General features: G+C 66.0%; 1 protein-coding gene across 4 annotated transcripts in view; it reads left to right on the plus strand.

Moving 5' to 3' along the window:
• OSBPL5 (oxysterol binding protein like 5) overlaps window positions 1-21,943 on the plus strand; it is a 49,056-nt gene extending 27,113 nt beyond the window's left edge. For all 4 annotated transcript variants that reach the window (XM_032358439.1, XM_032358442.1, XM_032358441.1 and 1 more), the window contains 20 exons: window positions 1,105-1,187; window positions 5,840-5,920; window positions 6,180-6,281; window positions 7,314-7,517; window positions 8,073-8,157; window positions 9,697-9,868; window positions 10,100-10,295; window positions 11,281-11,465; window positions 12,050-12,131; window positions 13,074-13,172; window positions 13,514-13,610; window positions 14,335-14,433; window positions 16,359-16,456; window positions 16,915-17,004; window positions 17,102-17,238; window positions 17,650-17,835; window positions 18,027-18,153; window positions 19,194-19,350; window positions 19,874-19,976; window positions 20,973-21,943. In XM_032358439.1, the coding sequence (XP_032214330.1) occupies window positions 1,105-1,187; window positions 5,840-5,920; window positions 6,180-6,281; window positions 7,314-7,517; window positions 8,073-8,157; window positions 9,697-9,868; window positions 10,100-10,295; window positions 11,281-11,465; window positions 12,050-12,131; window positions 13,074-13,172; window positions 13,514-13,610; window positions 14,335-14,433; window positions 16,359-16,456; window positions 16,915-17,004; window positions 17,102-17,238; window positions 17,650-17,835; window positions 18,027-18,153; window positions 19,194-19,350; window positions 19,874-19,976; window positions 20,973-21,111 (2,522 nt within the window). In that variant the 3' untranslated portion in view covers window positions 21,112-21,943. The remainder of the gene's footprint in view (window positions 1-1,104; window positions 1,188-5,839; window positions 5,921-6,179; window positions 6,282-7,313; window positions 7,518-8,072; window positions 8,158-9,696; window positions 9,869-10,099; window positions 10,296-11,280; window positions 11,466-12,049; window positions 12,132-13,073; window positions 13,173-13,513; window positions 13,611-14,334; window positions 14,434-16,358; window positions 16,457-16,914; window positions 17,005-17,101; window positions 17,239-17,649; window positions 17,836-18,026; window positions 18,154-19,193; window positions 19,351-19,873; window positions 19,977-20,972) is intronic.
• The last annotated feature ends 2,350 nt before the right edge of the window (window positions 21,944-24,293 follow it).

Genomic DNA, 24,293 nt, shown 5'->3' on the forward strand with positions numbered 1-24,293 from the left:
GGGGACCCCCGCCCAAAATCCAGTGGATTATGGAAACAGGCCACATCAAAGATGCCTTGTCAGGTGACATGGGCCAGAGACACAGGACGGCTGGGGAAATATGTCCGACCTCCGTTCTCTGCCAGCGTGTCCTCAGGAGCCCGGGGAGGGAAAGGATAGGTCCCAGTTGGTGGCCAGTCTCAGGGCTCTTTGGTCCCCCGAGGGGCTGCCCCATGTAGTGTCGGCCCCAGCAGGCAAGGGACCTTCTCTGGGAGAAGAGCGGACAGGTCCTGGGGACAGGGGTGAGGAGGGAGGCCTGGACGGAGCAGACAGACCGGTCGGTACCCTGCTCCGACGGCCGCAGGGACAGAGCTCCTCCCTTGCGGGCTCCGAGGGCCCTCAGTCGTCCCAGGCCAGCAGGCAGCGCCCACACTGGGAGGTGACGGCGGCAGGACAGGCCGTTGAGTTGAGGGGGCCTGGAGGGAAGGGCGCCCTGGAAGCAGAGCAGAAAGCCCCTGCGCCCCCAGCCCGCCCCACCAGGACGGTGCTCCCCCTTCCCGGAGCAGAGATCCGGCAGTAAGCTGGAGGGTGTAGCCACCGTGCCTCCTCGGAGCCCACCCCTCGTCCCTGGCCCGTGGCCCGCAAACCCATCTGGAAACCCGCTCCAGAATAGATGGGGCGGGGGAAGGGTGCCCGTTTCCCCCGGATTGAATCCAGACACTTGCCGGGCCGCTTCCCCAGGAGAGCCAAGCTCCCCGGGGGTCAGGACGAGAGGGGACACCAGGCATGGTCCGGGCACCCTGAACCCACCTCGCGCCTCGGAACTGGACACCGCATTCTTCCTCTGAAAGCGGGGAGCCTGGCCTTGTGGGACCCCAGAGGACGTGCTGCACCCGCACCCCGGGTGCCTGGGCTCCTCCTGCTGGTCATGGGAGCTGGGCCTCAGCTCCAGGGTCCCTCCCGGCGGGGGACCCCAGCTGGTGGTGGTAGATCTCGGCTGGCTTGCTGCCTTGCCCGGGGGGCCTGTGGCCCACCCCTCTTCTGCCTCACGGGAGGCTGGGTGCCCGCCGGAGGGGCTGGTCTGCCCACCGCGCCCTGGTCCTCACCTTGGCCACTGTCTTGCAGGGAAGGACACGGAGCCCAACGGCCCGCTGCCGCCGAGGGATGAGGGGCCCCCGACCCCAGGCTCTGCCACAAAGGGGCCGCCGGTAAGAGCCTGGCTGTGGGAGGGCTCAGGGACAGGGGCTCTGCCCAGGGAACAACAGAAAGTAGCTCGGGGGGGTGGGCGGAGCAGGGGCACCGGGCCCAGCCCGCCGTCCCCAGGTCCCCAGCCCGTGTGTGGTAGGAGGAGCAGCTCTTGACGCCGCATCTGGGGAGGCTGGGACGAGGGACAGAGGGACAAACAGGGCCTGTCAGCTGGTTTATCGGGGCCCACTTCTTGGCATAACACAGGCGGGGAGGCCGGGAACTGGAGAAGGTGGGCTGCTTCGTGGCGTTTAGGGGCAGCACGTACCGTGAGAGGAGGCCTTGGAGTCTCTGTTGTAGGGAACCCCCGAGGGGCCAGCCTTCCCTTTCTCCGCCTGTGACCTGCTGTCCCTCCAGCAGGGACGCCCGTCTGCAGGGGTCAGGGCGAGTCCTGGAAGCACACGCACACCCCCAGCCCACCCGCCGCGTGCTGCCCAGCCCAGCCCCTCTTCACCCAGGCCTGGCTTTGCCCCTGCGGGCAGAATCCGGACCCCGGGAGGGTGCCGAGGCCACGGGCACCGCGGGCAGGTTTCATGCACACCTTCTTCCCCCAGAGGGTGTCGGGCCCCCAGACACTGGTGGGGGTTGGTGGCTCTCGGTTCTGGTGATGGGGCTGGGGAGCAGTGCAGACAGACACCAGGTCCCCCTGCCCAGCCCCCTGTGGCCCCGTGTGCTCTTGAGGGACGGCCTCACTGCTCTTGGACCTCGTGTCCTCGTCCGTCACATGGGGCTTTGCTGCGGCTCGCGGGGCCTGTCCCCTTGTCTGCCTCAGGCGAAGAAGAAACCAGACCTTTGGGGGGTGCACCCCGCTTCGGAGCCCGTGTTTCCCTTTTACCTTCCTGGACCAGGGCAGCCCGCTGCGGGCGGAGCCGCCAGAGTACACTTATTTTCTTACTTATTTTATCTAATTAAGACTTTCTTTTCCCATTTTTCTTTGCAGCAAAATATGCACGCCCCCAATTTACTGACCTGTGTGTCTCTAAGCCCAAAGCTCTGGGGCGTCAAGCATCGTCGCACTGTGGTGCAGCCACGCCCCCATCCGTGACCGGAACATTCTCTCTCCCCAGACAAAACTCGGTCTCATAAGACCCCGACCCCGTCCCTCCCCCGGCCCCAGCACCCCCGTCCACTCTCCAGATAAGTTTGACGCCCCTAAGGACCTCATACTCATACACATAAATGCTGCAGCATTTATCCCTCTGTGTGTGGCCTGTTTCGCTCCACATCACGTCCCCCAGGTCCATGGGTGCTGGCTGGTGTCAGAATGTCCGCCTTTTCAAGACTGGGGAGTCCTCGTGGCCTGGACGGACACTTTGTTGACCCATGCATCGGTCCCTCGGCAGTCGGGTTATTTATTTTTTTAAGATACAAGCTTCTGGCACAAAAACACCGAAAACATAGTTGCGTCCTTCCGCAACCCAATAAAACACAAACACCGTCAGAACCACGTGACTGGGCTCGAACCTGAGCCCCCGTGCATCCAGTAATTAGGTCTGAGCTGCCCGCGGGGCCGGGGGTGCCCGGGGAGGGCACACGGAGAGTGCGCTGGTCCTGGTGGGGGGCAGCACCGGATGAAACGAGTTAAACCTACAGCACCAGAGCCTGGGGTGGGGGCAGAAGGGAGGCTCCCCTGTGCACCCCCAGATTCCCAAGGGCGGCTCAGGGCTGCTGCCAGAGACACAGCCCGAGAAAGACACAGGCTAGGGTGGTGCTCCGTCTTTTTTGTCAGGTGGAATCCGAGGGTCCTAAAACCAGCCTTTGAAAGTGGGTTCAGGGACATTCAGTGCGTCTGCAATGCCTTGCAATCGCCGCCTCTGTGTAGTTCCAGAACATTCGGGTCCCCCAGCCCAAAACCCCGCCCCCTCACTAGCCCCGTGGCCCTGACTCCGCCTCCCGTGGCCGTGGCCTTGCCTGTCTGCAGGTTTCGTGTCGATGGAATCGTGCGGCGAGTGTGGGCTCTGTCCTCCGAGCCTGCTCCAAGACCCCCCCGGTCCGCAGCGTGTAGCCGCGCCCCGCTCCTGTGTGGGGCCGAGTCTCCTCCCGGTGTGGACGGCCCACACCAGTCTGGTCCCTCCATCCACTGGCAGGCATCTGGGCTGTCTGTTCTTCAGCCCCTGGGCCGTGTAGGAGCCCCTAAGACCAGGATCGTGGGCCCGGGGTTGCTCCCGGGTCACGTGGACTTCTCAAGCTTTCTGTGTTTAGCTTTTCAGGGAGCTGCCCCACTCGCCCGCACAGACAGCATCTGCACCATTTCACAGCCCCACTGGCAGGGAGGGAGGGCTCCCCGTTCTCACAGCCGCACCATACTTGGATTTTCCGGGTCTTTCCTTAATCGCTGTTGGAGTGGTCCCAGCGGTGTGCGGTGGTCTCTCTGTGGTTCTGATGTGCATGTCCCTAGTGACCTGTCACTGGTACTTCTCGACCATCATAGGCCTCTTTTGGAGACATGTCTGTTCGGGTCCTCTGCCCATCTTTGAATTGTTGTTGTTGGGTTGTAAGAGCTCTTTACATATTGCTGGACACCAGATCCTTGTCAGGTGTGTGATTGCAGTGCAGACGGTTTCTTGAAGTCACTTACAGTTTGCGCGTTTGCGGTCAGACTCCGGAGGTCCCAGCTCTGAGCTGCGTTTCTCCTGCGTTCTGCACTGTGTTGTCACGGTGCTATGTCACCTCGCTGTGCCTCGATGTGCAGCAGTGTGCCGGTGGGTGCGGTAGGGCCCAGGAGGCCTGGGCTGGGTCCCGGGGTGGCCCCGAGGACAAAGGAGCTGCCAGGCAGGGCTGTGGTGGCTGGAGCCCGAGTGGCCTTGCAGGACGGAGGCCCACGGGGAGGCGGGGCACGGACGCTCCGTCCCGCCCACCTTCCCCAGGCCCCGAGCCTGCTTCTCGTCCTCTGTTGCCCGGAACAAGGACAGCGGCACCTAGCCACGCCTGGAGGAGAGCTGGGCGGAGGTTCCCTCACGCATTCACTCATTCGTTCAAGATGCCTACCACACTCCCCGCTGCCGTGCCTGGGGTGTGCTGGGCTGTCACTGCCCCGGCAGGAACTGTAGAAGACAAACAGGACGGTCCGCATGGCAGTCGTCACAAGCAGTACTAGGCTGGCCATGGGCAGGTGTACAACCTTGGGCTCAGGGGCCAGCAGGGCGGGCACAGCCATCCTCCCCGTCCTGGGGAGTGGCTGGGAGAGGCCTGAGGGGGGAGCAGGGAACAGCATTCCAGGCTGGGGGCACAGCCTGCGTGAGGGCGCTGGGGCGCTGTGCGCGAGAGGCCCAGCTCCCCAGGAGGACTGTGGGGGCACCTCCGTGGGTCAGCCCCGGCCCCCAGAGGCCTGTCACCGGCCAGCGGTGGGTATATACGTCGTCACTTCCGCTTTAGCTCAAAGACAGCATCTAGAGCAGAGTCCCCGTGGCCCCCCGTCCCTCCTGCCATCAGTCCCAGCTCGGCCCCTTGGGAGCTGTGTGACCCCGGGCGGCTTCTGAGCGTCTCTGTGCCGTACCTCCTCATCCGCAGGATGTGGAGAACAAGACGGAGCCCCGGCTCTCGCAGCTCCAAGAGTCGTGGGTGGCCTGCGTCTCCTTCCCGCCCCCGGTGCCCAAAGCCGCGCCTGGCACGCGGCGCCGTGGGGCCGACCGGCCTGCCTAAGGGTGCAGGTCCCAGCCCTGCGGCGTCCTGACTCGCGGGGAGGTTCTTGCCCTCTCCGGGCCTCAGTTTCCCAGCCAGTCAAATGGGACGGTGACTGGGCCCATGGCTCCAGCGGGCCGGGGGCTCAGGGCCACGGGGCCTCCCTCCCTTGTGTGGGGGCTCAGGACGGCGGTGGCGGGAACGCCCAGGGCGCTCAGCCCAGAGAGCAGCGCAGGGCAGGCCGAGAGCAGCGCAGGGCAGGCTGGCGCTTTCTGGAAAGGACCAAGAGCGAGTCTCCGGGGCTTCGTGGCCCCGCGGGCTCTGTCTCAAGAGCTCATGCCGCCATCACGGAAAAAGCAGCCACGAATCGTAGGATTTTCACGTCTCACAAAATAAGACTCTTTGACTTTCTTTTCAAGCACTTAAACATGGGAAAGCTTTCCGACCCACGGGCTGAACCGAGACAGGTAGAGAGCGGGACTCAGGCCTTGCTTTGATCTGCCCTGCCTCCTGGCTGCCCTCACCACGCCCGGGCCTCAGTTTCCCCTCTCTTAAAGGCCACGGCCCCTTGCAGCCCCAGACTCCTGACTGCTGCTCTCGGCCCACAGCACGTCCAGCCCAGGAAGGCCAAGCCGTCTCCTCGGTCCGCTTGCCTCGCCGCAGCCACGGGCCACTCCCAGGGCACCAGGGACGAGAGTCCCCACTGCACTGTGGCCCCCCGCCCAGAGGTGGGGCCCATGGCCGGGGATGGGGCGGATGCTCCCCGGGCACCTCGGAGCTCCTGCGCACGTGCCGTGCTTGGCTACCCCGCGTCCTCCGTCTCTGCACCCCCACCCCCGGCGCTGCTGCTGAGCCGAACAGGGTGTGGCGCGGTGAGGGACAGGAGCAGCTTTCTGTGACCACAGGCCGCCCGGGCCGTCCGCCTCCCCCTCCTCCGCATACCCCAGTCCACGTGCTGATGCCCCGTCCGCCCCCACCTGCGTCTCTCTTGCAGGCAGAGTACAGACTCTACAATGGTTCTGACAAGGAATGTGTGTCCCCAACAGCCAAGGTCACCAAGAAGGAAGCTCTCAAGGTGGGTCCGGGCCCGGGAAGGGGGAACACAAGGGTGTCCCATGCCAGAGGAATGGGCGAGCGAGGTCATCACGCCCCAGCCTGCCCAAGGGTGGGGCAGACCACGTCCTGGCCGGCTCCCCGCCCCCACACTGCCTCTCCTCCCCTCCCTGCTCCGTCCTCCCTCCCCCCCAGGCTGGATCGTAGGGGTGCTGGCGGGTGGGATGGGGACCAGCCGGGCCCTTGTCCCTTGACGTTCCCGCTGGGTGCCCGGGGTCCAGGCACAGAAGGAGAACTACCGGCAGGAGAAGAAACGAGCCACAAAGCAGCTGTTCAGCGCCCTGACGGACCCCAGCGTGGTCATCATGGCCGACAGCCTCAAGGTACGCGGGGCGGGCAGGTGTGTGGTCTGGGCTTGGCCACCTCCACGGTCACTAAGGAGCAGTTCAGCATGTTTGGGCCTGTGGTCTGTGTCAAGGTCCTGAGGCATCCCTGACCAAGGACCACGAGCCGGGGGCTTTAAGACAGAAAGGACTTCTCTCCCAGTTCTGGAGGCCAGCGCCCGAAACCAAGCTGCGGGCAGGGCCTCAGGCCTCCAGAGGCGCTAGCGAGGCCCCTCCCGGCTCCTCGAGCTGCTGGGGGCCCCAGGCATCCCTGGGCTGCGGGACGCACCTCCCGGCCTCTGCCTCCGCGTGGCCCTGTGTGCCTGTGTCCAGATGCCACCCCTACGTCAATGTGGCCTCGTCCCCGCCTGCTCCAACCTGCAGACCCCCCATACCCGGTTGAGCTGGGGGCCCCGGCCTGCAGATGTGGGTCCCAGGAGGCGCACTAAGCCCCGCGTTGGGGCACAGGGGTGGGGAGGCTGCGCTCTGCCTTCTCGGGCTGGGGTCAGAGGCCCGCGTTCAGTCCTTCCTGATCCCGGGGATGTGTCTGCGCGCCCCCGCGGTCGGGGGAGAGCTGCCAAATCCTGGGGTTGCCTCAGAGGCCCAGAGGGACAGGCCTGTCCGCACGTGGTCATCTGCGAGGACCGGGGCCCGTGGGCTTTTTCCCCCAACGCACAAAATTATGAATGAAAAATGAGATGTCAAAATGGGTATTTCTTGGGGATGAGAAAAGACATGATGAGTGTCACGGCTTCCAGAGCTGGCGACAGTTGCTGGTGGCTGGCTGCTCGCGGGACCCCGGCAGGGCCTTGACCCTGGCCTTGGGCCTCCCCAGGAAGTCTGCTCCCGGCTGCCAGGCCCGTCTGCAGACTGGCGACCGTCTGTGCACGCGTCCCGTGCACTCCCGCTTCCGCACTCCTTGCGAAGCCGGAACCGAGCTCGGCCCGCCCCAGCGCCGCCCCCCGCCCCGCCCAGGCTGCCCAGGTGCCCCCGGGCTGTTGGCCTCCCCGACAGCGGCGCCCCTCCCCACAGATCCGGGGGACCCTGAAGAGCTGGACCAAACTGTGGTGTGTGCTGAAGCCGGGGGTGCTGCTCATCTACAAGACGCCCAAGGTGGGCCAGTGGGTGGGCACCGTCCTGCTGCACTGCTGCGAGCTCATCGAGCGGCCCTCCAAGAAGGACGGCTTCTGCTTCAAGCTCTTCCACCCGCTGGACCAGTCCGTCTGGGCCGTGAAGGTACCGCGGGGGCCCGGGGTCCAGGGCACGGGCCCCAGGGGAGGAGTGGGGCCTCGGGGGACGACCCCTGGGAGGCAGGTCCTGGGGGGCGGGGTTCCAGCTGGGCCCGTCACCACTCTGGTGTGGGGGCTGCGGGGTGGGTCTCTCGTGTGAGCCGCTGCTCCGGGCCCAGGACTCACGGGGGTCCGGTTATCAGATGAAACCCAGAAACCCAGTTAGATTAGGATTTCAGACGCACCGAATCGTTTCTGTTGGTGTGAGTGTGTCCCCGGTAGTGCACGGGCGACGCTTCTGCTCTTCTGCTCTGGTCTTTCTCTGAGATCTGAAGCGAAGCGGGCTGATTCCGGCCACCCTAGCACAGGCGCCCAGGGCTCAGGGGCCGAGCAGAGAGCCAGCGGCTCCTTCCCTCTGCCGCCGGGTGCCTGGCCCCGCCTGGCGGGTCTGCGGCCCCTCGTGTGTCGGCGTGGGTGTGCACAAGTCCACGTGACCGGTGTGTCCCCCAGTCCCTGGGTGTCCCCCCCCCCCCCGGGTGACGCCGGGTCTCTGTCTCCCCAGGGCCCCAAGGGCGAGAGCGTGGGCTCCATCACGCAGCCCCTCCCCAGCAGCTACCTGATCTTCAGGGCCGCCTCTGAGTCGGACGGTGAGTCCCCGCCTGCCCTGTGGGTCTGCCCAGTGACCCTGAGGGAGGAGAGCACCACAGCCGGCTTGTAGAGCAGGTGTGCGGGGCTGCTGTTCAGGCGCTTCCACTGCCCCCCTAGAAGGACAAGCCTGGGCTTGGGTCGGGCAGGCCTGCCACTCGCTAGTACCTGCTAGGGCCTCAGTTTCCCGAAAGTAAAACAAGAACGGTAGGGCCCGGCTCCACGGGTGTTAGGAGAACCACATGACCTGATTTCAAGTCGCCAGGTCACAGCCACTGCATGCCAGGCGCTTGCCGGGCACCCCTGAATCAGGAGGTTCTACCCACATGTGACGAATCGGGGCCTCGGCCACCTGCCAGCAAGGAGAGCCACGGCCTGGATGGGATCCCAAGTTCCTGGGACTCCGGATGCCGTGCACGCTGTTGGGGCGCCCTCCAGTGGCTGCTCCGGGTACCGCGGCTGCCGCCTTCCTGGCCCTCAGGACCCAGAGCCCTGGGCTGGTGGCGGCCACCCCTTAGTGGACAGACACCACGTCCACGCCCCGGGAGGGACCTGTCATGCTCTCCCGGAGCCCACATTCTGAGGGGAGAGAAAAGCAGCCGTCAGACGAGGCCGATGGGGCTGCGGCGTGAGCTGGGTCCCTGATGGGCCGGGACAGCGTGGGCAGGGAGGGAGGGGCCCATGGCCCCTGCAGGTGTGAGGACGGGCTTCCCGGAGGGCGAGGAGGGGGCCTCGGAATGGGAGAGTGCGGGGAGGCTCGTCCTTTGTGGCAGCTGCAGAGCTGGTGTCCTGCTGGGGCTGCTCCTCTCAACCTCCTCTGCCCCCACGATGTTCAGCCCAGGCTGGGCCCGCAGTGACATCCCGTGAGAACCAGGGCCACCAGCCCTGCAAACCCTTGCCACCCCGGGACACAGGGGCACCTCAGTGGACACATGTCCCCACAGCTGCTAACATCCCGGGGACACAGAGGTGGTGCTGGCTGAGCCCCCTGGCCGCCTCCACCAGGAAGGCAGCAGGGCTGGGGGGATTCGGTGGCTCTGCCCCCGGGTCCACTCGCTGCACTCCTGGCCCAGCCTCTGGAGCTGCCTTGCCTTTCGGAGGCCCCGGCCAGCCCTCCAGGACGCTCCAGGCCCCTCCCCAGCCTGCCACCCACCCTCCGGGCCTGTGTTCCAGGCCCGTGGGAGCCCCTGTGGCCCCTGAGACCTGTGGCAGGCAGTCCTCCGGAGGGAGGGCCTCCTCCCCGACTCTGTGCAGAAGCGGCGAGTGTCTGGGTGGAATTTGGGCTCTGAGTCTTGCTAAGGTGTGACCTTGAGGGCGTGCTGGGAGCATCCTGTGAAGGGCATCTCCCCGGGCAGGCGTCCCCCCCGACCCGGGCCTGCCAGCGGAGCCCCCGTCCTCCTCCGCGTCTGCACCCCCCAGCACGGCCCCCCACACGGCCGCGGTACCTGCGTCCCAGGAGGATGGGGAAGGGACGGGGCGTCCCTGGCAGAGGAGGGGCCACCCCCGGGTGTGGAGTGGGCTCACTGCATGCCGCCCCGCAGGCCGCTGCTGGCTGGACGCCCTGGAGCTGGCCCTGCGCTGTTCCAGCCTCCTGCGACTCAGCACGTGCAAGCAGGGCCGCGACGGGGAGCCTGGGTCTTCGCCAGATGCGTCACCCGCCTCGCTCTGTGGGCTGCCCCCCTCGGCCGCCATCCATGACCAGGACCTATGCCCGTGAGCAGGGGCGCAGCGGGCAAGGGTTGGCCCCTCCCAGAAGCCTGGGTCTCCTGCCTACTGGGGACCCCAGGACCCTGGCTGTTGCTGGGACTCCTACGTGGGGTCTCCTAGTATGTGGGCGGGGCCAAGCACCGGGGAGTCTGGTCCCCCAAACCTCAGATCAGGGGCTGGGGGCACCCGGGCCGTGCCTCTGACCGGGGGGACCCACGGTGCGCTGTGCCCCTCCAGGCTGAACGGGTCCTCCCTGGAGAATGACGCTTTTTCAGACAAGTCAGAGCGGGAGAACGGGGAGGAGTCGGATAACGAGACGCAGGAGCACAGCGGGAAGCCCGTCGGGGGTGGGCGCGCCCAGTCGGAGACCCTGGAGGGCCCCGTGCCGAGGGGCACCACGTACGTGGAGCAGGTCCACGAGGAGTTCGGGGAGGTGAGAGCCCGCCCCCTGGAGAACCGGGTGTCGCCCTGCACCTCACCCGCCTCCCTGAATCGGGGCGAGGGGGTGCTTGCCGCGCCCCTGGGGCCGGGGGAGCAGATCGGGGGGCCACAACTTGGAGAGCGTGGGTGGGCCGTGAGGGCTCGGCTGAGGGTGCTGGGAAGACCACTGGGGCAGTTTAGGCGGGGCCCCCTCGGGTCCAGGCGAGGCCTTTAGAAGCCCAAGGGATAGATGGAGAAGCCCTGGGCCCACTAGGCGAGAGCTGCTTCCGGGGGGGCCTTGCTCCTGGATAGCCATGGAGAAGGGCCACCAGGAGCCTGGCAGCGGGGAGTAGGGACAGGCCCATGATGGGGCTAGATGATGCCGGCGAAGGGCTTGAGGCAGAGCGCGGGCAGCCCGGGGGACCCTTCTGAGGCTGAGCACAGGCAGGCTCGGCTGAGCACCGACGAGGGGGCCGGGGGGACCTGGCAGGAGGTCCCAGGACAGGTGTGCAGGCACAGAGAGGCAAAGCAACTTTTCGAAGGCGGCCCAGCAGGGTCGTGACGGATCCTGATCCTCTCTGGGGGCGGCTGCCGTCGGGCCACAAGCGGACAGCCCTGAGTTCACGTCCCACTTTGGCCTCATGCCAGCTGTGTGAGCCTGGGCAAGTCACGTGTCCCTTCGGTAAGGCCAGAGCGACCACAGTGTGGGTCCCAGGGCCAGTGCGGGGAGTCAGCATGGGGAGCAGGAGGGGCACACAGGTAGCCTGGACGCTCCCTGCCTCCTGTGCCCAAATCCGGCTCCGGGCCTCTTCCAGAAGCCAGTCTGAGCCCACCTGTGCCCGTCCGGACAGGGGTCGGACACTTGCCAGGGAGGGCGGGGACAGGACAAGGCAGGACAGGCCGGCCAGGCCTCGGAGGGGCGCCTCCCGCAGCCAGAGCCTGCCGCGCTCCCTGCGGCTGCCTGGGGCCGGGCCCGACGGCAGCCCCTCTGCCAACAGCTGGGCCAGGCGTCCCAGGTGGAGACGGTGTCGGAGGAGAACAAGAGCCTGATGTGGGTCCTGCTGCGGCAGCTGCGGCCGGGCATGGACCTGTCCCGCGTGGTGCTGCCCACGTTCGTCCTGGAGCCCCGCTCCTTCCTCGACAAGCTCTCTGACTACTACTTCCACGCCGACCTGCTGTCCAGGTGAGCGGGCGGGGGCCGCCCCACACGCCCTCAGACCCCAGACGCCCCTCGGCATCTCCCCCCACCACCGTGGATATTTCCGGAGGGCCCCCCCGCTGAACTCCGCCCGCAGTCCCTTCCAGCCCCCTCCTAGTGGGCCCAGTCCTGCGGGGCAGCAGTGTGTCCAGTCAGGGCCCCCCCATCAGAGATGACTGTGGGGCCGTCCCCAGCACCTTCTAGCGTCCTGAGTACCGGACCCTGGCCTCAGTGCCCTCGAGCTGCCGCTTACAGGCTGGAGAGGCTGGAGAGAGCCGGAGGCTCAGGGGCCCGTGCAGCGGAGCTGGGGAGCGTGGGAGCTCCCGGAGGCCTGCCTGGAGGCAGAGGCACCCTGCCAGGGCTGAGCCAGAAACATCCTGTCTGCCCCAGCCCTCTGGTTAGGTGGAGAACCTGGGTCTCTGTGGGAAGGTGGGAAACTCCCCGCTGCCCCCGGACTGGGCGGGACAGGAGGGGCCTGGGTGACCCACGGGGGGAGGGCGGGAGGGAAGGCAGTCAGGGAAGAGGGTGGCCCGGCGGGAGGGCGTGAGAGGGTCTCCCGTCTCTCCCAGGGCGGCTCTGGAGGGGGACGCCTACAGGCGCATCAAGCTGGTGCTGCAGTGGTACCTGTCTGGGTTCTACAAGAAACCCAAGGTAAGTGGGGAGGCCCAGTGTGCTCTGCCCCTCAGAGAGCCTGGGGCCACGCCGACCCCACACAGCCTGGAAGGACCCTGATGGTCCCCACTGTGGCCCCCGGTCCTCAGAGATGGGGGCAGCGCCCTGACCCACCACCCAGGGACCCCCTAGCCAGGCCAGGCCTACCGGGGTGGTCCCCTGCAGGGCCCAAGCGGGACCGGCACACCTTGGAGAAGCACACACAACAGTGCCAGGAAAGGGGCTTTCAACCCTGCACCTCGGGGAGTCCCCTGGGACCTGTGGTTTTCGTGGTTTGTCTCATACTCATGGAAACCTTTTTGAGAACCCAAAATGCAGGCCCCGCTGAGCACAGGGTGTTGGGGGGCAGGAGGGAGGCACCCACACAGCTGGAAGGGACATGTCTGGCAGGTGGCATAAGGGGCGGTCGGCTGCCTCCCACCAGATCGGGGGTCTGAGCCCCGGAAGACGGGCTGTCCTGAGCGGGAGCAGTCCCCGCCCCCCAGTGGGGATGACCTTGGGGCACCGGGAGAGCAGGAAGGTGGTGGGCAGGGCAGAAGAGGAGGCAGGGACAGGAGCTGGGATTTTATCAAACGAGCAGTAGAAGCCACGGGTGCCTTGAACAGGTTAGGCACCTTCCATCCAGAGTCCGGGGACAGCACGCCCAGGGGTCTCAGGTCCCCCCAGGAGCCAGGAACTAGACAGGACATCTCAGAGGCTGCCCCCAGGACGTGAACTGAGGGCAATGCACGTTCTCCCCAGAGCACAAGTGGGGTGAGGCCCCCCGTGCTGGTGTCAGACCAGGCCCTCCCGTCCAGAGGGGCAGTGGGCCCTCCCCGTGGGCCCCTGAGGAGTGGGCAGTGGGCAGCCCCCACCTTGGCCCTCGCTCCACACCCCATCCCACGTGGGTCCTCACAGGAGCTTTCCACTCGTTGCTTGCAGGGGATCAGGAAGCCCTACAACCCCATCCTGGGAGAGACCTTCCGCTGCTGCTGGTTCCACCCCCAGACCAACAGCCACACCTTCTACATCGCCGAGCAGGCGAGTCCTCCCCATCCCCAGCTGGACACTGGGCTCCACGGTGGGCGGAGTCTGAGCCCTGCGTGCATTCTGGGGGTTCCCCAGACGCAGGCCCAGCGCTGTGACAGCAGGAAGTGTTTCCTCGGGTGGGGAGTGGGGGGTGGCAGGGGGTGGGGAGCCTCCCGTTCCCCCGGGGCACTGCAGATCGCGTGCATTGCCCTCAGTTCACGTCCTGGCCCACGACTCCGTGTCTGCTTCCCCGGGCAGCCGGCGTGAGTGGGGGAGTGGCCCCACGCCACGGGGCAGGGGGAGCCAGGCTCTCCCCTCCCCCCGGCCATCCCAGAGCACCTCTCTGCTCACAGGTGTCCCACCACCCGCCTGTGTCCGCCTTCCACGTCAGCAACCGGAGGGACGGTTTCTGCATCAGCGGTAGCATCACGGCCAAGTCCCGGTTTTACGGTGAGCGGGGGCTCCCCGGGCTCTGCCAGAGCCTGTGGGACATGGGGGCAGGGCTGGGCCCCCGAAGGCAGTGGCCGGCTTCATCTCCCTTCCCACCTCTCCGGGCCGGGAACCGCGTGGGCAGTGAGGTGCCCAGAACCTGGAGTCAAGATTCCTGAAGCCAGGCGCAGCCCGTGGGGCCCCCACTCCTGAGCCACAGGAGTGGCTCAGTGACCTGTGTGAACAGGCACCACAAGCCACGTGTGGCTTTTAGATCAGAATGAAGGAACATGAGCCGCGGCTGCTCAGATGGCCCGGCCACATCCTGCGTGCTAGGTGGCCGTGCATGGCTGGTGGCCCCCATGTCAGCACAGAGTGGAATAGTTCCATGGCCACAGAAGTTCCGTGGGGGCCTGTCCCCCCTCTGGGGGGTGGTGACAGTCAGAGCAGGGGTTTGCATGCAGCCTCTACCCTGAGAAGCCCTCCCTGGGAGCCGGGCCATGTACACCCTGGCTGGGGCGGGGGTGGGGGGGGCGGGCTTTTCCAGAATTTGAGTTTCAGGGAGGTGCAGTGACCCACAGGTCAGGTAGAGAAGCCCAGCGGCCCCACGGTCACCCGGCTGGAGGGACTGGGGACCCTTCGCACCTGCTAGAAGGGAGCTCAGACCGCGTGACTTAGGGGGTGGGCGCCCAGGTCCTGAGGGCCTGTGTCCACTCCCTGGTCACCCACCACCCCACGTCTGCAGGGAACTCGCTGTCGGCTCTGCTGGACGGCAAGGCCACACTCACCTTCCTGAACCGGGCAGAGGACTACACGCTTACTATGCCCTACGCCCACTGCAAAGGTGAGAGGCTTCATGCCCACCCCACCCCCACCCCGGGAGGGCAGAGCCCTGGCGGGTGCCGTCAAAAGGAAATGCCGGTCTTGGCATGTTTGTTGACGGTTTACCCTGTGCTCTTCTGTGACTTTCTAGCCTGGAAGGGAAGTCCCCCGGCAGGTTGTCTAACAAAATGTTTTCAGCCTGAACCGCAGGCTTCCTGTCGCAGACCGCAAGCCAGATCTGCTTCTTAAGAGGGCTTTTATCCTTGTTTCTAGAACTTTCCAATAAAAGAAACAGAAACATTTTTTTTTTTCTTAAAGATTAAAATGGATCCTGAGTTTATAGGTTTCCGATCCGGATCCAAGGCAGCGGGTGTCCGGTAGACCACGGGCTGACAGCAGAACCGGCTCCCCTACCCCTTACTTTCCCCTCCCCCGCCCCCGAGAGAAAGCCTCTTTGTAAACAGGCGGTGGTGGGTTGTGGTTACTCTCCCTAACCCGCTTCACACACACCCGTCAGAGGGGCGGCTAACCGGCCCTCCGCCCAAGAGGGCCAAGGCTGGAAACAGCCTGCCGCTTCCTCCTGGGGTTTGCTGTGTCCCAAGCATGCCCCGCTGCTGCGGTTTGTGAGAAGTCAGCAGGAGGTCCCTCTCCTGGGTCGTCCGCTTCCCTTTTGTTTCGGTTTCCTTTTGTTCCCCAGCCTCGCGCTGAGATTTCACTGCGTAGAGAACTACGGAAATACAGTTCTTTACCGCGGTCCAAAGTTCAAAACTCCACTGGCAGGTGTAGGCAGAGAAGGCTGGCACGTCTCCCCACCAATCCGCGGCCCCCGTGGAGCATCGGGCGCAGCCCCTGCCCGCAGCGGCCGCTCCCGCCTGGTGCGGCGACCCGGGCGGCTCCCCTCCTGTGCGCGGCAGGACTGGGGGGCATCCCCGGCCCTTCTGCTGTTTCCCTTGGCTTGCCTTTTTTTTTCCTTTCCGTTTTATCGCACATCCCCAACTGTTTCTAAGACACGTAGCTCTTCTTTTCTGTTTGATTTAAGTCCTCCACGTGGGAAGACACAGAAGAGCCATTCTGTTGTGGGTTTTTTTTTTTTTTTTAAGATATTATTTATTATTTGTCAGAGGAGACACAGCGAGAGAGGGAACACAAGCAGGGGGCGTGGGAGACGGAGAAGGAGGCTTCCCGCCCAGCAGGGAGCCCGATGCGGGGCTCGATCAAGTACCCTGAGATCATGACTCGAGCCAAAGGCAGACGCTGAACGTCGGAGCCACCCAGGCGCCCCAGAAGGGCCATTCTTTCCTTCATTAATTATTATGTACTGGGGACGCCTGGGGGCTCAGTCTGTTAAGTGTCTGCCTTCGGCTCAGGTCATGATCCCAGGGTCCTGGGATTGAGCCCTGCATAGGGCTCCTTGGTCAACGGGGAGCCTGCTTCTCCCTCTCCCTCTCCCTCTGCCTGCTGCTCCCCCTACTTGTGTGCTCTCTCTATATATCAGATAATCTTTAGAGTACATAAACATGATGTATGCACTAGTTAGAACAAACACGTCGGGCCAGTCCTGGATGCAGGAGTGGGGAAGACAGATGAGCCCACCTTGGGGCCCAAACTACAGAGCAAATGCAGATGGTGATCAGCGTCTCACGGGGGCAGCGGGGCACCTGGGAGCCTGGGAGCCTGGGAAGGGGACCTGGACGAAGGAACCCGCCAAGGGCGGTACATTCCCTGGACAGAGCAACTCTCAGAAGCAGAGGCCCTGGGGGCAGAGGGTCACTGAGAAGCCAGGCATGGCCCTGGGGTCAGCCTCCGGCCCCACCAACTCCTCTCCATCTCGAGGCTCTGCCTCCGGGGCTCCTGTCCTCTCCCGCAGGGTCCAACACCGGCCTCCTCGGGGTCAGCGTTGCTGGGTGGGGACACGGAGCGGGGACTGAGCAGGCGCCTGTGTTTCAGGAATCCTGTACGGTGCCATGACCATGGAACTGGGCGGCAGGGTGACCATCGAGTGTGAGAAGACCAACTTCCAAGCTGAGCTGGAATTCAAGCTCAAGGTAGTGCTGACCGCAGTACCCTCGGCCACCGGAGGCCCTCGAGGGGAGGGGGCTCGGACCAGGGAGGAGCCCCCCCGTGCCCAGGGGTGGCTTCTGGAGCAGGTGCACTCAGGAGGGGGCAGCTCCTGGCATTTCCGTAGCATAGGCAGGACCCAGAGAGAGGAAGGGGCTCCCGCAGGCCCCCGAGCAGAGCCAGGACGGGCCCAGACCCCTTCCCCGCCATGGGGCGCACAGGCCCGGCAGGCCCCCCTGCCTCCTTGAGTTCAAGCAGAGGCATCAGGCCAGTGTGGCGGCCTCCAGCTTTGGGTCCCATCCTAGCCGGGCTCCCACGCCCCGGGAGGTGAGAGCCGGCGCCCTCGTGAGGGAGAGCCCTCCCCCTGCCCGGCTCACGGAAGGGCACCAGGGGCCTGGGGAGGCTGCCAGCCCCTCACCAGCCTGGTCTCGGGGTGTCCCCACAGCCTTTCTTTGGGGGTAGCACCAGCATCAACCAGATCTCGGGGAAGATCACGTCAGGAGAGGAGGTCCTGGCGCACCTCACCGGACACTGGGTAAGAGGCCGCCGACCGGGGCAGGCACGGGCGGGCCCGCAGTCACGGGAGCAGCCGGGGGCCGCACCTCTGACCCTGCCTGGGGCGTCTGGAGCAGGACCGAGAAGTGTTCATCAAAGAGGAGGGCCGGGGAAGCGCGGAGCTCTTCTGGAACCCGAGCAGAGAGGTCCGGGGGCAGAGGCTGAGGAGGCGCACGGTGCTGCTGGCGGAGCAGACGGAGCTGGAGTCCGAGAGGTAAGGCCCGCCGGCACCAAGGGGCCCCCGGACCCAGGCCTGGCATGGCTGGGCAGAGTTGCCGCGCAGACAGCGTGGTCCCGGATGTCCCTGGCAGGGAGGGGACACTCCGTGACAAATGATATGTCCTGCTGGGGCAGCTGTAGGAGAAGGAGTGAGACCTGGGGACGCCAGATGCCCGGCAGCTCCCTAGAGGGCAGCCTGCCAGTGGGAGTTACGAGCTCAGGGTTGGGGAGAAGCACCTCATGGCAAATCTCCAGCACTCTAAGAACCCCTCGGGCTCCCCAAGAGACACTGAGCTCCCTGTCCATGGAGGCAAGCAAGTGGAGGTTGCTGTCTGAGCCTCCGCTCCAGGGCCGGGGTGGTAGGACCGTCCAGGTCACCCACTCAGAGCGCGTGCCCCGCTCCTAGGCTCTGGCAGCACGTCACCAGGGCCATCGGCGAGGGCGACCAGCACAGGGCCACACAGGAGAAGTTTTCACTGGAGGAGATGCAGCGGCAGCGCGCCCGCGAGCGCCAGCAGAACCTTGTGCCCTGGAAGCCGCAGCTGTTCCGGCTGGACCCCGCCACCCAGGAGTGGCGCTACCGGCATGAGGAGTGAGTGTGGCCCGGGGTGGGCAGACCGGCCCCACGGGGGCTCCTGCTGCCCTGAAGGGGAGGGTGATGGAGGAGAAGGGGATCCTGTGGGGGCCCCGGCCGCTACTGAGAAACTGAGGCAGGGCCGAGTTGGGGCCCCCTGCCCCCAAGGGCCACTGCTCCTGCCAACGGATACCCTCTGGACCCTCTAGCCGCAGCCCGTGGGACCCCCTGAAGGACGTCGCCCAGTTTGAGCAAGACGGGGTCTTGCACACCGTGCGGCGGGAGACCATGGCCCACCAGACCACCCTCCTGGGCAGCCCAGGGCCCAGGCACCAGGTCAGCTCCCCCAGGGTCCCTGCCCGGGCTCAGCCTCAGCGGCAGGAGGGAACTGTGGGGTGTAGATTCGGCTGCCGACCCCACCGACCTCTTACCTGCCTGCCACTCCCTCTCTGGTCCCCCCACCAGCCCCGTGCACTTACCCCTCCCAGCAGAGGTTCTTCTGACCACCCTGAGGCGGATTTGCAGGAGGCTGTGTGCAGGGCGTACCCGGTGTATGGGGCGCTGTGCAGGGGTGCCCTGGCTTCTAGAGCCCCCACCTGCCCCCCGAGCGTCTATCTGTGATGCTCACAGCACCCTCGCCAGTCTACAGAGGAGAAAACGGAGGCTCAGGGCAGCCTGGGGGTTGCTCAGGCAGGCGGAGGAGGAGTCCACATTCGCAGGGATGCTGAGCGGGGCAGGGAGGGCAGGTGGGGAGGCCCCAGGAACCCTGCAGGGGGTCTCCTGGGACAAACACCAGGTGCAGCTTGTGCGGAAGCCTAGCGCGTCCTCCATGGTGCCACGTGGACAGAGACCACCGCGTGACAGTCCCCACCACATGCTGCTGGTTTTCTGTGCCCACAGCGACCGCCCCTGTACACAGCGGGAGGCCAGCGATCACAGGGGCAGAACGGGCACGGACCTTCTGGCCCAATGGCCCCAATTTGCCAGCAAGCAAGGGGCACAGTATCTCACTACCCTTGTGTCCCAGCCCCTCCCCTTCCCCGCCTGCTGTAGCCCCTCAAACCGGGTGGCCCCACCCCCCTCCACGGGCACCGACCTGGATGCCCCCCGGGGTATCTTCAGCCAACCACCCCTCGGCCACTCCTGTGCTCTGGGCAGTTAGCGGCGGTCAGCCAATCCCGCAAGTCCCGCTGGAGAGGCCCCGCAACATTTGGGGAGGCCGGGCTGCCAGCTCCCGCGGTGGGACAGGACCAGCCATCACAGCCACACCTTCTAGAGCAGTCCCGTCCCCGAGGCCAGCACATCCCTGTCTCTGCGGGCACAGCCGTGGTGGACCCGGGTGTGCCCCCAGCTGCAGTGGCTCCGTCTCTCTCCAGGGGCCTGGCCCAGACCGGCAGCTCCGCAAGGCCAGCGACCAGCCCTCTGGCCACAGCCAGGTCACCGAGAGCAGCTCCACACCCGAGTCCTGCCCGGAGCTCTCCGATGAGGAGGAGGAGGAGGAGGAAGAGGAGGAGGACGGTGACTTCATTCCCGGTGAGCCCTCCCAGGCCGGCTACTCTGCAGGGTGGGAAGGGTCAGAGAAGCACCTCCCCGGGCGGGTGTATGGCGCACCTTGACCATCCTCCCAGGGTCCTCCAGCAGGCCTCCCCGGGCCCAGGGGCGTGGAGGACCGCGGTCCCCAGCCCTGCACTCAGATTGGCTGGCAGGGGCAGTGCGAGGGGCGGGGCTGGACAGTGTCCGTCTGCGTGTGGCCGTCTGATTCTGCTCGCTCCTCCCCGACTCCGTGCCTGTCTCTGCAGTGCGTGAGCCGCTCCCTGCCGTTTCTGTCTCCCAGGGCTTATTAGACGCCAGCTGAGCTTGGGGTCCCCTCTATGCCTGCCCCTCAACCCCCCGTGTCGTTAGCTTCACCTGAAGGCTCTTGAGAAGTGGGGTGGGGGCCCGAGCCGGGCACGACCCCGGGACCCTGCATGCCAGCTCCCTGGACACGCCCACTCGTCTTTGATTCTCCTCCATCCCCTGTCCCCTGGGTCCTGTGACGGGTGGCTGGACACCGCAGGCAGCGAGAGCCCGTGCCCGCGGTGCGGGAAGGAGGCGCGGCGGCTGCAGGCCCTGCACGAGGCCATCGTGTCCATCCGGGAGGCCCAGCAGGAGCTGCACAGGTAAGCCCCGCTCCCGGGGACACAGCCAGGGCGCCACCGAGGCCAGGGGTACCGTGCATCTGGACTGTCAGTCAGAGCTAGGACTCTGGGGGTTGGCAGAGGGTCTGGTGGACGGAAGACCGGAGGAAGGAGGCTCTGCCCTGAGCAGGCCCCGGGGGTGGGGGTGGGAGGTGCCGCGCTGGAGGGGATCCTGCTGGAACAGGACCAGCCCATGAGCTCTGTGCAAGAAAACAGCGGCTGGAGGCCCAGAGGCCAGGGGTGGGCTGGAGGAGCCGCGGTGAGTCAGGGAGTCCGCCCCCGGCACCGGAGAGGACGCCGGCCGTGAGGCAGGGAGCCGCGGGAAAAGCCAGCCTTTCTGCACGCGGTGCCGCCCGAGTCCAGGGTGAGGACGTGAGTGTCGCGGGTGGCTGTGACACCGTCCACAGACAGGGGACCTCACGATAAATGTTCACGGTCCCCCCGTCCCAGAGACCGACACCGGGGATGTAGGCGGGGACAGGGCCAGATTCTCCGGAGGCCTCTGCCCTCGTGTGCGGAGGGTCGTGCTCTCCCTGTGTCCCCACGGGGTCATCCCTGCGTGTGCGTCTGTGTCCCGGTCCCCTCTTCTCATAAGGACCCCGGCCAGGCTGGATTAGGGCCCACTCTGGTGACCTCAATTTAATTGAATCGCTTCTTGAAAGACCCCATCTCCAAATAAGTCACACCAGGGGTCCCGACGGTCAGGACTCCAACATGGGACTTTTGGGGCACGGCGACCCAGGTCAGCCTGTCACAGCAGGAGTGGAAGAGAGGCTGTGAGAGTCCCAGCTTCTCCAGCTGTGACTCCCTTTACCTGGAATCCGGGCCCGGGGGCCCCAGTGTAATGGGCTGTCCACTGAAGGTAGGGATGCCTGCCCTGCGTGGGCCGCCCGCCCTGCGTGGGCCGCCCGCCCTGCGTGGGCCGCCCGCCCTGCGTGGGCCGCCCTGGCTCAGCCGCCTCCCTCCCTGTCCTTGCAGGCACCTCTCAGCCATGCTGAGCTCCGCAGGGAGGGCCAGGCAGGTGCCGGCCCCAGGCCTCCTGCAGAGCCCCCGCTCCTGGTTCCTGCTCTGCGTCTTCCTGGCCTGTCAGCTGCTCATTAATTACATCCTCAAATAAGAGCCCTATGGGGGCACTGTGGGCGTGGCCTGCAGAACTCGGCCAGCCCCCTCCTCCCTTCCAGGCACCTAGCACTTTCAGCCAGCCCCGGAGAGGCAGAGAGAGCCGGCAAGCGTGGCCCCGGCGGACAGAGAGGCCCACGGGGGCTGGAGCACAGCAGGAGGCGCCCGGAGGGCCACACCGGCTCCTCCAGAGGAGCCGCTGACCTTGCCGGTGGGACCCTCCGCCCCGTGCCAGCCTTAACGCTAAAGCCAAATGCAGCTTTCGTCCTGCCTCTCGCCCCCTGGCCAACACGCCTGCTCGCTCCTGGTCCAGCGTCCACATGCCCCGCCGGAGTGACGGAGCCGGGCGTGGACGGACTGCCCAGGTTTTGCACGGTCACCCCTCAGCAGCATTGAGCTGGGGAGCTCTGGCGGGACAAGCCTGGAGTCCCAGAGGTTCCCACGCCTCCTCCGTCCGGATGCAGAGGGCCGTCCTTCCTGAGAGCCTGCCCGCGCCGCCCGAGGCGTGCTCAGAGGGGCCTCCCGGGGACTCCCGGGCAGACTGGAGCTACTCTGGAGACAGCACTGGGATTTTACTCTGCTTCTGTGCGGAGTGGACAGGACCCCCCACAACGCACACCCGGGGAGCCCACCCCGCCTCGCACAGCCTGGGCGTGAACCGGCACAGGCGTGCCTGTGTGGGCAGGCGTGCACAGGGCGCGGCCTCTCGGGCCCCAGCGTTCCCTGGGGCAGGGAAGCCCAGGTTGGCCACTTGGCTGGGACTGATGCCCGGTCTTCCTGTTTTACACTTTTTTAATAAATGCAATTGCAATATTTTAGGCAGGCTGCAAGCAGCGTCTGGCGTCTCGCCTGTTTCTGTGTCGAGTGCCACTGTGTGTGTGTGCACGCGCGTGTGTGCCCGTGAGCATCTGTGAGCCTATGTGTAGTCACACTGAGCCTTAAACTATGTGGGGGAGGTGCCGTCAGGACCCACAGCCCCATTCTGCGGAGTTTATATCCATGCTCTTGTTCCCTGCCTGCACTCCAGGCCGGAAATAAACAGGCACACACACTGTGTTGTCTTCCTGGGGGACTTCCGGAAACGTGGGGGGTGTTCCCATAGACAGAAGCCATGCCAGCGGATGCTGTCAGGAGGGCCCGAGGACGGGGAGGAAGTATCCAGGGAAGAATGGGGGGCAGCGTGCGGGCACCCTCCCTCAGGCCCCCAGCTCCCGGACAGGGTGGGGCTCGGGCTGGGGAGAGGCAGGGGCGGGTGGGTGATGCCTCTCCAGGCCCTGTGGCTGCCTTGGTCAGAGGGGACCCCAGGAACAGGATCGACCCCCGAGGGCGGTGCCCCCAGACTGGCCTTGGATCCCCTCGTAGAGGCCACCCACTGCAGAGGTCGGGTACCCCCAAGATCATAGTTTTCCACGACTCCTTACCAGGGCTGGCCGCCCCGGAGAGGAAGCCTGTGGCCACCTCCTCTTCCGTTCCGACCCCTCCCCCAAGTGTGGCCTGACTCACCAGCTCCGCTGCCACACCCCGAGGCAGCCTCAGAATTCCCTCCAGAGCTGGCCCTGTGTCCCTGGTATGCTGATGTGCTAAACCAACCAGGGAAAGGTAGACGGGTGGACGTGACTCTGCGGGAGCAGCTGGTCCAACCCAGATGGGCAGTTACAAGGGCGTCACGTGGCCCTCGGAAACAGGATAAAGTTGGGCATGGTGTCTGGGTTCCTAGGGTTAACCTGGGTGTGTAGACACTGCTGTGATACTCTCAGGTGCCGGGGGGCCGGAGCTGTGCCTCCCACCCCGCCACGCAGTCCTGCCCTTGCCTTGATCCAGGCGTTTCTCATCGCCTTGAACCCTCTCTGCGGTTCTTCGAACCCAAGGTACAGTCTGCCGGTTTCTGACTAAGATTTGTCAAAAAGTGCCAAAACCAAGAAAACCCAGAGCCATGTGCTAGACGATAAGGCTGAACATAAAGCACTGTTTGTGGTTTGTCTTTTTTTTTCCCCTCTCAGAGACTGGGGAGATGGTTTTAAATCTGGAGTCCATTGGACGCCAAATTCACGGTGAGCAGGAACAAGGCAGTGGGCCCAGCTCGGGATCCTCGGGCTGCGGTCGGCAGAGCAGAAACCGTGGTGGTCTGGGGACACCCACCCTGCCCTGGGCTGCACCACGAGGCGGGGCACCTGCGGGACTCTGAACGAGTCTGGGGTTTGCTCCTTTACCTGCTTCTACCTTTGCTGGGACCCGACCCCCAACTTTACACGTGCCTCATAGTGCACATAGGGTCTGTCCTCCCTGTAAGGACAGGCAGCCCCCAGACTTCTCAAGAGGCTTCCAGCGCAATGCCTCAGGAAGCACTGGGCGAGAGGGACGGGGGAGCCATCCCAGGCACGTTGCAGACCACCAGCCCTAGACGCTCCACACCCAGGCCCCTGGGCCCCAGGCAAGGGCTGTTTTATGAAGGCCCCCTGGGCCCGTGCGTGTTCTGGTTCTAAGCAAAGAAGAGACGCTCCTCGCCTTTCTGCCCCCCCCACCCCGCCCCGGCTCTGCACCGCCTCTACCTGCCGTCTACACCGTCAGTAAATCCGCTCCCTCCCGCCAGCTCGCGTGGGATCTCAGCCCTGCCCGCGGCCGGCACGCGCTGGGCTGGTCCCGCGGGTCCCCCGGGCTCTCGGACAGGCCGGCCCGCACCTGCCCACCGTGCCGGCGGGTGGGAAGAGTCCGAGTGTCCCCTCCGTCTGCTGGGACGGGTCTTCCGAGCTGGGGCCGCGCGGCTCCGCTCCCGCCCCCGACCTCAAAGGTCCCGACGCCGTGCGGTGCCGCGAGCAGAGACGGCGACTGCGGGAACGTGCGGGACAACAGAAGCTGCGGGACGGCGGCGCCCCTCGCCGCGGCGGCTCGTCCTCACAGGGGCCTTGTCCCGGAAGAGGCCGGCCCCGTCCCGGCCCCCGCGGTCACACCCGAGGGCCCTCGGGGGTCCCCTCCGACTCCACCCGGACAGGGTCGGGACTGGGCGCGGCGGAGGCCGTTTTCGAGTCGGGGCGGGTCGGATTCGCTCCGCCGAGGCGGCCGTGCGCGGGGTGCGGACCCGCGCGGACTGCGGGGGCGGCGTCGGGGGAGCCCGCCCTGCGGCCCAGCGGCCAGGCCCGGCGGGAGGGCGCTCTGGGGGCGTGCGGCGGAGCCGGACAGCAC

Source organism: Mustela erminea, chromosome 9, assembly GCF_009829155.1.
Source record: "Mustela erminea isolate mMusErm1 chromosome 9, mMusErm1.Pri, whole genome shotgun sequence".
NCBI lineage: Eukaryota > Metazoa > Chordata > Mammalia > Carnivora > Mustelidae > Mustela > Mustela erminea.